General features: G+C 38.3%; 1 protein-coding gene across 5 annotated transcripts; it reads right to left on the minus strand.

The window, feature by feature from the left end:
* Window positions 1-1,577: 1,577 nt before the first annotated feature.
* Window positions 1,578-13,939, minus strand: LOC114472804 (gastrula zinc finger protein XlCGF26.1-like). Of its 5 annotated transcripts, XM_028462055.1 has the most exons (3): window positions 4,518-4,893; window positions 1,795-3,383; window positions 1,585-1,710 (listed from the first exon to the last, which is right to left on the minus strand). In XM_028462055.1, exons 1-3 carry the CDS (start codon window positions 4,555-4,557, stop codon window positions 1,600-1,602), a joined length of 1,740 nt encoding a protein of 579 aa, XP_028317856.1. In that variant the 5' UTR covers window positions 4,558-4,893; the 3' UTR covers window positions 1,585-1,599. The 5 variants fall into 5 exon arrangements, with proteins under 5 accessions (XP_028317855.1, XP_028317854.1, XP_028317856.1 ...); XM_028462054.1 differs by lacking the exon at window positions 4,518-4,893 and adding an exon at window positions 13,320-13,939 and having other exon boundaries at window positions 1,578-3,383; XM_028462053.1 differs by having other exon boundaries at window positions 1,580-3,383.
* Window positions 13,940-15,712: the final 1,773 nt, after the last annotated feature.

Genomic DNA, 15,712 nt, shown 5'->3' on the forward strand with positions numbered 1-15,712 from the left:
TACTACTTCTCCTTCTTTACTACTATTGACTCACAGAATCTTATTGTAAAGGGCTGGAAATAAACAATACTATAAATATTAACTTTTGAATTTATCACTTACTGCCCATGGTGTAATTCTGTGTAGATCCAAAACAAATGCACTAAGTGCTTAAAAAAAAAAAAAAAAAAAAGCACGAAACAAAAATACACAAAATCACAAAAAAAAAAATACACAAAATTACAAAAAAATACACAAAATTACAAAAATACAGACAATGATTCAAAAAATGACAATAAAAAGACACAAAATGACTCAAAACCACATACAAAATAACAGAAAAAATACACAAAATTACACACAAAATATACAAAAAAAAAAAAAAAAAAAACAATAGGGCTCTATAAACACAAACATTTACAATAAAACACACAATATGACTAACAAAATGCCTTACAAAAAATACATGAAAATACACCAAAGGATTCCAAAAATGACATTAAAAACACACAGACTAAAAATAACATTACAGCAAAAATACACAAAATGAGCAAAGATTACACAAAAAGTCCCCAAAAACACATGACAAAAAAGCACTATATGCCTTCAAAATATACACAAAATTACATGAAAATACACAAAAGGACTCCAAAAACACACACACTGTTTCTTGTGTTAATGCTGATATTGGTCATTATTCTAATGCTGATATGAATGTTGACCATGTCACCCTCACATGAGATAAAATCAGTTTAGTGGCTGCGCTGTGATAAAAGCTGCTCATTTCTGGGTTAGATCATATTCCTTCTCACTAGGGAAGACACATTTTCCCACAGGTTGGTTGGGTCAAACACTTGTATAGTAATAATAATGAGTGATTACAGTGTGAGCATGTAGACCACTGGACCCATGATGAGTTTGCTCGCTGCTTTCAATTAGATCCCAAGATGTTAATAATTAGTTCACTAACCAATATTCAATATGAAAAATTAACTGCAGAATCAAGAAATATCTGATTTTGTGCAATCTGTAAAAAAAACAACTGCAAAACTACTTATTATTCTATAAAGAGACGACATTTTTAATGTAACACAGATGAGGTTTTAATATTCAAGACTCCGTGGATGATTTCAACAATCAACTAAAGACGTATTTTTTTAGGGAGGCTTTCTAGCCACACTTTTGTATCTGCCCAATGTAGACTTTGTACAGTATGTACCCTTTTATTTCTTGCATTCTACCCACACTGCACTGTACTGGCATATGTACTCTGTTATTATTGTTGTTTTAAACTGTAAAATGTGAAGCACTTTGTGACCCTGGTCTGTGAAAAGCACTATATAAATAAATTTTACTTACATACTTACAAAATAAACAAACTGTAAAACAAACTATAAAACTTCTGCCAAAATCTGTTGTGTTAACTCCGGAAGAACTAACTTACAAAACTCTAACCACACTTCAAACTTCAACTATACCTAAACGAATGTAGCTAAAAAAAAAAAAAAATATGTATAACTAATAAGAAAATATTTACTACACACATTACATTTGAAAATATTTTATGTGTTGACTCTGTGGACCTTCAGTTCAGACTTTTTTTTCCGTAACATTTTCCGGTCAAACATCACATTCAAATGGTTTCTCTCCTGTGTGGATTCTCATGTGTTTCTTAAGGGTGAGCTTATGGGTAAAACATTTACTACAAACGTCACATTTAAATGGTTTCTCACCTGTGTGAATTCTCATGTGTGACTGCAAAAAATCCTTACGGGTAAAACATTTACGACAAACGTCACATTTAAATAGTTTCTCTCCTGTGTGGATTCTCATGTGTGACTGCAAGGAATCCTTACGAGAAAAACATTTACTACAAACATCACATTTCAATAGATTCTCTCCTGTGTGGATTCTCCTGTGTGACTTAAGGGTGAGCCTATAGGTAAAACATTTACAACAAACATCGCATTTAAATGGTTTCTCACCTGTGTGAATTATCACGTGTGACTGCAAAGAATCCTTACGGGTAAAACATTTACTACAAACATCACATTTAAATGGTTTCTCACCTGTGTGAATTATCATGTGTAACTGCAAAGAATCCTTACGGGTAAAACATTTACTGCAAACATCACATTTAAATAGTTTCTCTCCTGTGTGGATTCTCATGTGTGACTTTAGATGAGGCTTTTGAATAAAACATTTACTACAAATATCACATTTGAACGGTTTCTCACCTGTGTGGATTCTCATGTGTTTCTTAAGGGTGAGCTTATAGGGAAAACACTTACAACAAACATCACATTTAAATGGTTTCTCACGTGTGTGAATTCTCATGTGTGACTGCAAGGAATCCTTACGGGTAAAACATTTACAACAAAGATCACATTTAAATAGTTTCTCTCCTGTGTGGATTCTCCTGTGTGACTCAAGGTGAGGCTTTTGAATAAAACATTTACCACAAACGTCACATTTAAATGGTTTCTCTCCTGTGTGGATTCTCATGTGATTCTTAAGGGTGAGCTTATGGGTAAAACATTTACAACAAACATCGCATTTAAATGATTTCTCACCTGAGTGGATTCTCATGTGTGACTGCAAGTGATACTTTCGAATAAAACATTTACTACAAACATCACATTTAAATGGTTTCTCTCCAGTGAGTGATGCTTTCTCACCACCCACACATTCAGATGTCATTTTTACCTGAACCTTCTTCTTTGAACAAATCTGTTGAAATGAACTAATCTGTGTTTTGGAAGCTTTACATCCCATTTCAGCATTTTTACTTGAGTCAGACGTCTTTCTATTTTTCATGGTGGAATCACAGTCAGCTTCAGTTTCAGATTCAATCTCTGACAGAGGTTTCTGCCAACTGTCTTCATCATCATCATGATCATCATCATCCTCCTCACTACTACCCTCAGTCTGAGACGATTCTGTTTCCGTTCCATCAGGACCTTGTAGTATTAAACTGTTTGGATCTGGGTTCTGAGCTGCTTCTGGTTCTTTGCTGTGAATTCCCACAGTTTGTCTTTTTATTAATTCATTCAAACTCCAGGTTGAAGGTTCCTCCTTTATGTTCATTTCTGATAGTTGTCTCCAGTGTAGCTGGGAGGCCTGAAGCTTCTCCTCTTCATCTTCACATTTAACAGGACAAGCAGCACTGTTTGTCTCCTGCTGCACACAAAGCTGGTTTTCCTCCTGACCTTCACTGAGCATCTCTGGTTCCTCCTTTATGTGGAGACGCTCTGGGAGCAGCTGCTCCACATTCTTCTTCTCACTGAAAACACAGTCAGTGACTGATGGTTGCTGGAGCTGTAATCTGTGCAGGTGGATTGTGGGCATGAAGGCAGCCATCTTAAATGTTTCCATTTCATTTGTATTTGGAAAAGATTGGGAATCTGAAGGTAGACACAAAACACAACATTACAAGAAAACTCACAATATTTCCACTCAATTGATTTTAACAGGAAAATCTTAACTGTTGTTCAGCCTGTGTTTAATATATTTTGTGACTTCTTTTATATTTATGATCACTAGTACAGTGCCCGTCGGAAGTATGAATTCATGTAGGAACTTAAAGCTGATAGATATCTGTTTATGTATGATTCTTCTGAAATGCAAAAAAAAAATTACTAGTCTTACTATGGTCTACTGCAGGTGGTCATTCATATACATTCATGTATATAAGTCCCACCCCTATACAAATGGAAACATTCGCCAAATGTGCCCAGTGGCACGCGTGCAACCACTCCTCACTTCAAGTTGAAATGTGTCCTCTGTCTGAAGAACCAGATAGTTTGTGAAATGATCGGCAATTGGCCATCAACAACTTCCGGGAACTATTTGAAACTTCCGGGCACTCTTCTGTTGTTGCAACTCTCTCTCTAAACGGCTCTGTGTGTGTTCAGCATGTATATACAATGTGCACATTAGGTTTTATAGCACGTGATGAAAATGTCAGCATTTATAATGCCATGTTGACAAAAAAGTGTGTGTTGACTAAGAAATGTGCATGTTTCGCTTTGAGCACAGTTGCTGCTTCCGGGTCCCTTCTGTCCGGGTCAGCGGTCAAACTAAAATGAAAATAAATGTTTTGAAATCACCAAATAAGTCCAAAATAACTGATGCACACCCTCGGGCCTCGGGAAGGCTGTGAAAAAAGTTTCAGGTCAAACAGATACCCCCTCAGGGGGATATTCGGGCCACACACAGGCAGACAATCCTTGATTTATTAGATAGATGCATTATATATACATATATATATATATTTTTTTTTAATAAATAAACGTATTTTACTTAAAAAAATAAAAAATTGGATGCTAAATAGAAAAAGTATATACACACTGAAACAATTAATTACTATAATTTATGTTATATGATTTGGAACTGAAAAGTTTCATTACTTAACCCAATAATAATAACCACTATGATGTTTGTCCAAAGGACAGCATTCATTTCTGTGACTCTGTGGGATTTGAACCAGTTTCCCTTCATTATGTTGTGCTCTCTAACTTTCCAGTGAAAACACTTACCTAATTGTTTACTGGTATTATGGTGGAGACTCATTTTCATTTCACCATCCACTGGAACTTCTTGCACTCCATGTTTAGTCTTGATGGTTTGTAACGGAGTCTTTTCTTGCCCTGTTGCTCTACATATTATTTCTACTGCTCCGGTGCTAGCTCCTCTGCTAGCTCGGATAGCATTCTGTTCCACATTCTCTGTGTCTGCAACTCCGTCTTCTGACACCGTGTTGTGCTCTCTTACTTTCCACTGGAGCTTTAAAGCACTATTATAGTGTGACCTGACTCCGTCTGTAGGCTGGAAATTAATAAGATTTAAAGAGATACTTCATTGTACTTTCCGCTTTTTCTTCTTCTGCTGCTCAAACTCAGCGGTTCTTCTTCTTCTTTTTCTTGTTTTCCGGCGGTTGGCATCCATGGCTTATGGAGCATTACCGCCACCTTCTGCTCTGGAGTGTGGGTCAGACAACAAGGCCCAATCACCTTTTTTTTTTTTTTTTTTTTTTTTTTTAAATTAACAAATGAAGCTTACTATGGAAGCCCAAAAGAGTCATAATTAAATAAATACAAACAATCTTTTTAAATAAATACTATTTTGATATTTAACAGACAAATATATAATATGGCCATTAAATTGTTAAATTATGAAATACGTTTTATTATTCTTAAATATCTATTTCCACAATGGCCCTTTTATTTCATAATGTCAAAAAAACACAGTCATTTTCACCAATATTAAATTTTGAGTGTAAAAAATCTTTACAGGGATAAATATTGTTCATATTTTTAAAATGCACTTCTTTAGGTGGAGTAGGAAATTTAAGATAATGGCATCTAATATTTCTTAACGTTTTGACTGGTGAATCTTTGTACTAAATTTCGTTTTCTAAGAGGTAAGGAGAAGTATGCATTGGTTGGCACTGTTCTGAGAAACTTGTTGTTACATTTCTTGTCCACAAAGGGACAGTCCTGGACCAGTAAGGAAGGCGCATGAGGAACAAGGTGCAAGTATATTAGAGAACCTTTCAGAGTGCAAATAATAGCTTGTGGTATTGCATTAATAACATCAGAAAATTGTTGGATTGTACAAGCAATATTGTATTTACGCTTGAAATCATCAAAATTAAGTAAATTCGCTCTCTTATCCATTGAATGCAAAACTGACCATATCATCCCAGTCTTTAAAGTAAAATGACTTTTATTGTAATAAGGATATACCGATTGTTCCATATTGGCGCATTATGGGGTATGAAACTATGTTTATATATTAATTTCCAGTATTGTAGGACTTGTTCATGGAATTTTGATATTATTATGGGTAGTTTGGACAGTTCAAAATCACAGTGTAAAAGCAATTGAATGCCACCTACATTGGAGAATATTTTAGCAGAAAGATTAAACCATAAAGTATTCATATGAGTCATAAAGTTTTGTAACCATCTTAGTTTTAAAACGCCATTTATCGGATCAAAGTCGATAGCATTAAGACCACCTTCCTCTAAAGACTTGACAATGTCATTCTTCCTTATATAATGACGTCTATTTTTCCAGATGAAATTGAAGTTGTTTTGATTGATTTGTTTAATAACAGTTTGTGGTATGTCCAGAGAATATGCAGGGTAAATGATTCTTGAGACCTTCCATTTTAGAGAGCAATAACCTACCAAATATGGAGAGATCTCTCTGTAACCATGTATTTAATATAGATTTACTCTTTTTAATTGTATTATGAAATTACTTTTTAATCAGACTTCTGAGTTTTTTGAGATGGTAATCCCCAAGTATTTCACTTGGTCTTTAACAGGTATATCATACAGGGGTATTTGAGGGTGGTCATGAATTGCCATTAATTCACATTTATCAATATTTAAGTGAAGTCCAGAGGCTTTGAAAAAATGACTGACTACTTGCAGAGCTATAGGTATTTGTGTCTAATTTTTAAGAAAAAGAATGGTATCATCTGCAAGCTGAATTATAGCTAATGGGTTGCCTAAAACATCTCATGTTTTGACCTCTTCACAGTTTTTGAACATAATGCTAAGAATTTCTACAACCATTAAGTAAAGGGGATGCAGGGCATACTTGTCAAATAGCTCTTTTAACATCAAATCGTTTACAGGTACCAAAAGGGAGCAACACAGAACTATTGATATCACTGTATAATATTTTGATAATTTCACAAAAGGCATCTCCAAAACTAAATTGATGCAATGTATCAACCCAGTCAAATGCCTTACAAAAGTCCAAAGAAAGAATAAAACCATCATCCTCAGTTTTGTCCCGATAATCTAATAAATCTAGCACCATCCTAATGTTATGATAGAGCGACCTCTGAAAAAACCAGATTGTGATTCACTGATAATTTGTGAAATACCTTGTTTTAAGTCTGTTAGCAACAACATAAGCAAAATGTTTATAATCCACATTGCGTAAGGTTATCGGTCTTAAATTGTTCAAGTACTTTTTTATCATTACCACTTTTGGGGATCAGTGAAATAAGTCCTTGTTTCATGGTGTTCATAAGAGATTTAGCTTTGATACATTCTTGTATGGCAAAGAAAAAAAAGGTATTTTATATCCTCCAAGAAGTGTTTGTAAAAGTCTGATGAGAGGCCATCCTGAACAGGGGATTTCCTTAGGGAGAGCTGTTTAACTGCAGTATCTAACTCAAACATATCAATGTCTACATCACACATTTCCTTAAAATCCAGGCTGATGGTAGGAATGTTGTGTTTTATACTGTCCAGGAGAGATGAGTCTTTATCAGAGGTCGATGAATAAAGATCCTTATAAAATTGATAAACTTCCTCAGCAATGACTATGGGATCCATGCATTCAACATCATTAATCATGAGTCAATCCTCTCCTGTCTCATCTTTTCAAGGCCACAAAAATATGCTGTGTTATGTTCACCTTCTTTGATCCATTTGGCTCTCGATCAAACAAAAACTCCTCTGGCTCTTCGAGAGCTTAATTCATTCATTTTGGATGTTCCCTCAGAGTCTTGCTTCTTTCCTTTCCAAAACGTATTGAAACCTCTGAAAAAATTCCCATATGGTAGTTACCAAAAGTTACATCATATCTGATTTCTGAAATTAAGTCCTTATTGTGTTGCAATATTCCTGTTTTTTCAGCAAGTCTGCATTAAATTTCCAATACACATTCTTTTTGTTAGTACTTACATCTGGTTTTAAGTTAAGGTACAACAGGCAGTGGTAGGTTAATGGTGCATTGGAGATAGTGACATCTGAGACATGGTTAACCAATTCTGGAGCAGCCAACCACAAGTCAATTCTAGATCTTATAGCCCCATTAGGTTTAATTCACGAGTACCTTCTGAGCTTTGGATTTACGTATATAACTACAGTTCTATGAATCCCGGATGACCACCAGAGGGCGGTGCTGAAAGCACTGAATGTTCCCTTCGCGCATGTACACAGTTCGAGTAGTTATACAAACAAAGTCACACCTGTGACCCGGGATGATGCCCCGGAAGTAATATATCCCCGCATCACCCGTGACTCTGTTTCTACAGAATTTTCTCGCGGAAACACAAGGATTCTGAGTGACAAACTCTGGCGGTCATCCGGGATTCATAGAACCATAGTTACATACTCTTGTTCTATTTCATCCCTACTGACTGTCAGAGGGTGGTGCTGAAAGCACTGAATGATTAATATCAACGATGTCACCAAGAATCCTTAGTACATACCTCACTGAGACGACCCAGGAGTTCCTTGCAGCAGAACTCGGCCAAGAGGAGAAGGAGTGGCCACATTGATGTTGTAGTATCTGGTGAATGTGCATTTCGAAGCCCACAATGCAGCAGCACAGATATCCTCCAAAGGAACCCCCCTCAAAACCGCTCATGAAGTGGAGACGCTGCTGGTAGAATGGGCTTTGACGGTGGAGCATGACCTCCTGACCGATAGGTGTTGCGAATGATCTCCACAATCCAATGAGACAGACACTGTTTGGAAAGAGGACATCCAATCTTAGGGCCACCATAACATAAAAAAAGCTGGTCTGTGCGGCGCATACCATCTGTAGCCTCAATGTATGCCTGCAGTGTCGGCACAGGACACAATGCCGACCTGTCTCCACCCTCTCCCAGAGGGAGATGAAACCGGGCCAAGTGCAATGGCCGATTGGGACAACACCTTGGGCACAAACACTGTTAGGCCACAAAGTGACACCAGAACCAATCCGGACACCATCTGAGACATGAGGGACTGACAGAGAAGGCCTGTAACTCATCAACCCTTCTGGCAGAAACAATAGCCAACAAAAAAGCAGTCTTACATGAAAGCCACTTAAGCTCCACCTGCCCCAAAGGCTCAAAAGGGGGGCTGCATAGGGACTCGAGAACTAAAGACAAGTCCCACACTGGAGCCCGTGGTGCCGTCTGCGGACACAACCGACAAGCGCCCTGCAAAAAAAGAGAGACCAAATTATGACTGCCAATTGCCAACAATTGTTGACCATACCATGAGAGCATGATATAGGTGCAACATACACCTTTAGGGTGGAGGGAGACCGACCACCATCCAGGAGAAACTGAAGGAACTCCAGAACGATGAGAATCGAACAGGAGATTGGATCCTTGCGGGCAGAGCACAAATGTCAAAACAGCTTCCACCAATTCTCATATTGGTGGCGAGTAGAGACCGCCTTGGCATTCAAGATGGTCTGACCAACGGAACCACAGCTCAAGGCGGTGGGGAGTGGGGTGCCAAATCCGACCTCTCAATTGTAGCAGCAGATATGTCCTGGCTGGGAGCCGTCATGGTGTGCCGCGGCAGAGACTGTGCAGCAACGGGAACCATAGCTGCCCCAGCCAGTACGGAGCCACCAACAACAAACGGTGACCCTCCTGGAGAACCCTCTGAAGAGTTGGCCAAATCAGAGGAAGAGGGGGAAAAACATACATGAGGGACTGAGGCCACGGATGTGCCAACACATCCCAGCCCAGAGGACCAGGTACCCCCTCGAGGGAGAACCACAGAGGGCAATGAGTGGACTCCACTGCGGCAAACAAATCCACCTCCGTCCGACCAAACAAGCACCAAATAGTGTGCACCACCTGTGAGTGGAGGGACCTCTCCCCAGAACCTTCATGTAACAATTGAGCCCCCGCATGTTCAGAATGGGACGTAATGCACCATTTTTTTTGGGTACGAGAAGTACGTGGAATAGTAGCCTCTGGGTTGCAGCAGAGGATCTACTGCCTCGACTGCACCCTTCGCCAGGAGGGCAGATAGCTCCTCGTCCAGTGCTAGAGCCTTTGCTGGGTCATTTTGACCCGGCTGGAGATGTGTGGCCGGCATCGGAATTGCAATCTATACGCCTCAGACAAGGCTGACGGAGCAAGCCAAACCTGCCTACGAGCCTGAACAACGTAAGACATAACCAGTCCAAGCTCCCTTGTCAAAAGAGCAAAAGCCTGCAGGGCTGCGTCATTAAACCCACTAGCAGCGGGTGCACCAGTAGCATCTTCCAGGGAGGCAAATGTTGCAAACATAAGGTGCTCCAGTGAGTTGCCTAGGCGACCAGTGCGCCCACCAGAGTAATACGCTCTGCTGAGAAGGTCATCAGTAACACTGCATTGGGGCCGAGGATACCCAACATCCTGGCACAAGGCCTCCTCGGGTGACACAATGAGGGATGCAGACCCCTCACACCCTGCACATAATCTATTCAAACTCCTCCCCTCCGGCAGAAGTTACAGATCAATGTGCGCCAAAACAACCCACCAAAACAGTTTCTTCCCCCAGGCTGTCACTCTGATTAATGATAAACAGTCAAAAAGTGTCAGACCTGTTGCTGTGTAATAATCCTGGAACTAAACATAACAACCCTGGAACAATCACTGTGAATGTTCATGTACATAAACGTATACTATTTAATTTAAATGTTCACCTGCACTACTCATCACTACACTATAATCTTATTATTATGCACTGCACTGATTTTTCATTATAAGGAGAGAGAAATAAGAGAGATCTGACAAATGAGACATCATGCATGAACAAGCTTTGATGATGTCAGAGAACACGAGATAATAAAGGACTCTGGAAGTTCTTTACTACTTCTCTAACGTCAATCATTTCCTAAATGTAAGACTTCACAGCTGAATTCATTCTTTTACAGTTAGATTTTGCTTTTGACTCACAGCCCCTATTGATTTTCAGCCCCTTACTCATTGTAAAGGGCTGAAAATAAACAATACTATAAATATTACCTTTTGAATTTCATCACTTACTGCCCTTGGTCTAATTCTATGTAGATCCAAAGCAAACGCACAAAAGGCTTTAAAAAATACACTGAACAAAAATACAGACAAGGATTCAAAAATGACATAATGACTCAAAACCACATACAAAATGACAAAAAAAAAACCCCAAAAAACAAAAGGGCTCCAAAAACACATACATTTGCAATAAAACACACAATATGACAAACAAAATGCCTTCAAAAAATACACAAAATTACCTGAAAGATGAACTGCAGAATCAAAAAATATCTGCCTTTGTGCAATTTGTAAAAAAAAAAACAACAAATAAAGTGCATCAGTGTTAATTATTCTATAAAGAGACAGTTTTTTTTTTAATGTAACACAGATAGGGCTTTAATATTCAAAGGTAAAACAAGTAACACAAAATGTTTACAGTTTAATTATAGAATGTAAACAAACACACACACACAAAAAAAAAAAAACTGTAAAAAACAACTCTAAAACGTTTGCCAAAAACTCTAACTACACTTCAAACTTATGTAGCTAAAAAAACCAAAGTACAACTAATAAGAAAATATTTCCTACAAACATTACATTTTAAAATCTTTTGTGTGAGGACTGTCTTGGGGACCTTCAGTTCAGACTTTTTTTTATACATATATAATGTTTTCAAGTCAAACATCACATTCAAACGGTTTCTCACCTGTGTGAATTCTCATGTGTTTCTTAAGGGTGGGCTTAGAGGTAAAAAAATTACAACAAACATCACATCTCAATGGTTTCCCACCTATGTGAGTTATCATGTGTGACTGCAAGGAATCCTTACGGGTAAAACATTTACTACAAACAACACATTTAAATAGTTTCTCTCCTGTGTGGATTCTCATGTGTGATTGCAAGGAATTCTTACGGGTAAAACATTTACTACAAACATCACATTTAAATAGTTTCTCACATGCGTGGATTCTCATGTGTTTCTTAAGGGTGGGCTTATAGGTAAAAAATTTACAACAAACATCACATCGAAATGGTTTCCCACCGATGTGAGTTATCATGTGTGACTGCAAGGAACCCTTACGGGTAAAACATTTACTACAAACATCACATTTAAATAGTTTCTCTCCTGTGTGGATTGTCATGTGTGACTGCAAGGAATTCTTACGGGTAAAACATTTACTACAAACATCACATTTAAATAGTTTCTCTCCAGTATGGATTCCCATGTGTGACTGCAGGGAATCCTTACGAGTAAAACATTTACTACAAACATCACATTTGAATGGTTTATCTCCAGTGTGGATTCTCATGTGTGACTTAAGGTAATCCCTTCGAATAAAAAAAATACTACAAACATCACATTTAAATGGTTTCTCTCCTGTGTGGATTCTCATGTGTGACTGAAAGGAATCCTTACGGGTAAAATGTTTACTACAAACATCACATTTAAATGGTTTCTCTCCAGTGAGTGATGCTTTCTCACCACCCACACATTCAGATGTCATTTTTACCTGAACCTTCTTCTTTGAACAAATCTGTTGAAATGAACTAATCTGTATTTTGGAAGCTTTACATCCCATTTCAGCATTTTTACTTGAGTCAGACGTCTTTCTCTTTTTCATGGTGGAATCACAGTCAGCTTCAGCTTCAGTTTCAGTCTCTGACAGAGGTTTCTGCCAACTGTCTTCATTATCATGATCCTCATCATCATCCTCACTACTACCCTCAGTCTGAGACGATTCTGTTTCCGTTCCATCAGGACCTTGTAGTATTAAACTGCTTGGATCTGGGTTCTGAGCTGCTTCTGGTTCTTTGCTGTGAATTCCCACAGTTTGTCTTTTCATTAATTCATTCAAACTCCAGGTTGAAGGTTCCTCCTTTATGTTCATTTCTGTTAGTTGTCTCCAGTGTAGCTGGGAGGCCTGAAGCTTCTCCTCTTCATCTTCACATTTAACAGGACAAGCAGCACTGTTTGTCTCTTGCTGCACACAAAGCTGGTTTTTCTCCTGACCTTCACTGAGCATCTCTGGTTCCTCCTTTATGTGGAGACGCTCTGGGAGCAGCTGCTCCACATTCTTCTTCTCACTGAAAACACAGTCAGTGACTGATGGTTGCTGGAGCTGTAATCTGTGCAGGTGGATTTTGTGCATGAAGGCAGACATCTTAAATGTTTCCATTTCATCTGTATTTGGAAAAGATTGGGAATCTGAAGATAAACACAAGAAAACTCACAATTTTTCTACTCATTTAATTTTAACAGGAAAATCTTAACCTGTGTTTAATATATTTCATGACTTATACGTATGATCATGTATTATTAATTTATTAAATAAATAAATGTATTTTACTTAAAACATTTTTGGATGTGAAATAGAAATATTAAATAAATACACACTGAAACAATTAATTACTCTATAATTAAATGATTTGGAACTGAAAAGTTTCATTACTTAACCCAATAATAATAACCACTATGATGTTTGTCCAAAGGACAGCATTCATTTCTGTGACTCTGTGGGATTTGAACCAGTTTCCCTTCATTATGTTGTGCTCTCTAACTTTCCAGTGAAAACACTTACCTAATTGTTTACTGGTATTATGGTGGAGACTCATTTTCATTTCACCATCCACTGGAACTTCTTGCACTCCATGTTCAGTCTTGATGGTTTGTAACGGAGTCTTTTCTTGCTCTGTTGCTCTACATATTATTTCTACTGCTCCGGTGCTAGCTCCTCTGCTAGCTCGGTTAGCATTCTGTTCCACATTCTCTGTGTCTGCAACTCCTTCTTCTGACACCGTGTTGTGCTCTTACTTTCCACTGGAATTTAAAGCGCTATTATAGTGTGACCTGACTCCGTCTGTAGGCTGGAAATTAGATTGTTGTTGTTGTTGTTGTTGTTGTTGTTGTGTCTCCAGTTTCTTCTTCTGCTGTACTGATTCAGCGATTCTTCTTCTTCTTCTTGTTTTCCGGTGGTTGGTATCCAGCTTATGGAGCATTACCGCCACCTTCTGCTCTGGAGTGTGGGTCAGACAACAAGGCCTACACCCAATCACACCCTCATTCACTCATTATCTGGTCCTACCAGAAACCCCTTAAAGGGTTAAAGCATTAAAAAGTAAAATGCTGACAAATTAAATAGATTTTTAAAATGAAGCCTTTTATTAACATTGTGATGTGCTCGCTGCTCATCTGCATGTTTTTTTTTTTTTTTTTTAATGTACCTGTAAGGTTTTCTCTACCTTCTTCCCGGATATTTTATTTGAACAGGTCCAAGGACAGATGACAAGAGTAATACTATTTATCAGATGTGTTTATTCTAATTAGTCACAAGGACAGTTTTAGCAGGCCTGCAGCCAGTGGCGTGCACAGGTAGACACTAGGTGGTGCTAAAGCATCTGCCCTTTGCACTCTTCTGTAAGTGCTCATCGATTAAAAGGGTGTGATAACAATGCCCCAATTAATAATCTCTCCACCCGACCCACACACACCTCTGGCAATGTGAACACAAACGGACGCGCGATGTAGCAGCAGAGAGTGCACAGCTGCAGCCCGAAACACACCTCCTCCGTTGCCCACCAGCCAGGTAACACATAAATGAGCCGAGTCGAGTGTGTTGTTTTCCCTCTAAGCCTCAGTTGCCAATAAGCTATAACTCACATTTATTTGTCTCTGTTGTGAAGTAGCCTGTCTCAACGCTACACAGCTGGGCATAAATGACCCAACTGCTCACGTGCTTAACAAGCTAGACGCTACCCAAAATCAATAGAGGGTTTTTCATGGCACATCATCAACCCGGAAGTCGCCATTTTGGAGGTAAGCAGCCGGTTTACAAACAGCACACAAATGAGCAAATCCCGAATTTTGAGAGGAAATGGTGAACTATTGCAGTGTTTTTGGCTGTACTAATCTGTCAGACCGTGAAAAACGTTTTGTTTTATAGACTGCCAAAAGTTCTAACAAATCAGGAAGAACAATGTCTGCATTTTATAGTCAGTAGTTCTACATCAGGAGAGCAGTGACATGAGACTAGCTCAACGTTGTTGCACCAGTTCTGCTTACCTCCAAAATGGCGACCTCCAGGTTAATGACGCCCCATGAAAACCCCCTATAATATATATGATGTGATGATGACCACCGGTAGAGTTTGTCATTGTTATCCTACAGCATGTGAATCTATTAGTATACTTTCTTAAGATCAATATTTAGTAGGCTAGTGTGTAGGTTTACATTAGGCTACATAATTAACACTTGCAGTAAATTATTTGCTAAATGACAGACAATTCCCAATTGACTGTAGAAAAAGTAGCCCTTTGCCTTGTTGAAATGTAACCAAACAGTCTTATTCATACTGTTGGTCTTTTTATTTACCAATTGCAGTATAATGTCTAGAAAAGAGAGGACAAGAAAGGAAAAAGAAAGGGAGCGAAAGCAAAGTCAAGAGTCATGTTCACTGTTCAGGGCATTTTAAAGCTCCGTTTTTAAAGTTGAACTGTTCCTCTAATTTTACTGAAATATCTTAAAAGCTCTCCACATTTTTTTTAACTACACAAAGTGGTTTGGTTGTACTAAATTAAGCATTAAGCTATTTTAGCTAATTATATTATTTTGGACCAGCAAGTTATTTCTGTGTTACAAGACTTGCAGTAATCTTGTATTTACCTTAAGAGGCTATGTTCAACCTTAAAAAATAGGCTATTACTAAAACTATTATGAATCTATTCTAGGCAGCTACAGCAGGGAAGCAGTAGGCCATCATCAAAGTTGAGATAGATGAACCACCAGATTCAACTACTGATAAAGCAGAGTTTATAGCAGCACCAAGTCTATGCACAGTTACAGAATCAGAAGTGCTGTCTGATGACCAAAATGAGGGAGAACAAGAAAGGCATGATGGAGCAGCTGCATGTGAAAGAGATGACACAATTAAAAAGATAGCAGCTATGCGACATCCAACAGCTTGCCATAGAGAAA

Source organism: Gouania willdenowi, chromosome 12, assembly GCF_900634775.1.
Source record: "Gouania willdenowi chromosome 12, fGouWil2.1, whole genome shotgun sequence".
In the NCBI taxonomy this organism is placed as follows: domain Eukaryota; kingdom Metazoa; phylum Chordata; class Actinopteri; order Blenniiformes; family Gobiesocidae; genus Gouania; species Gouania willdenowi.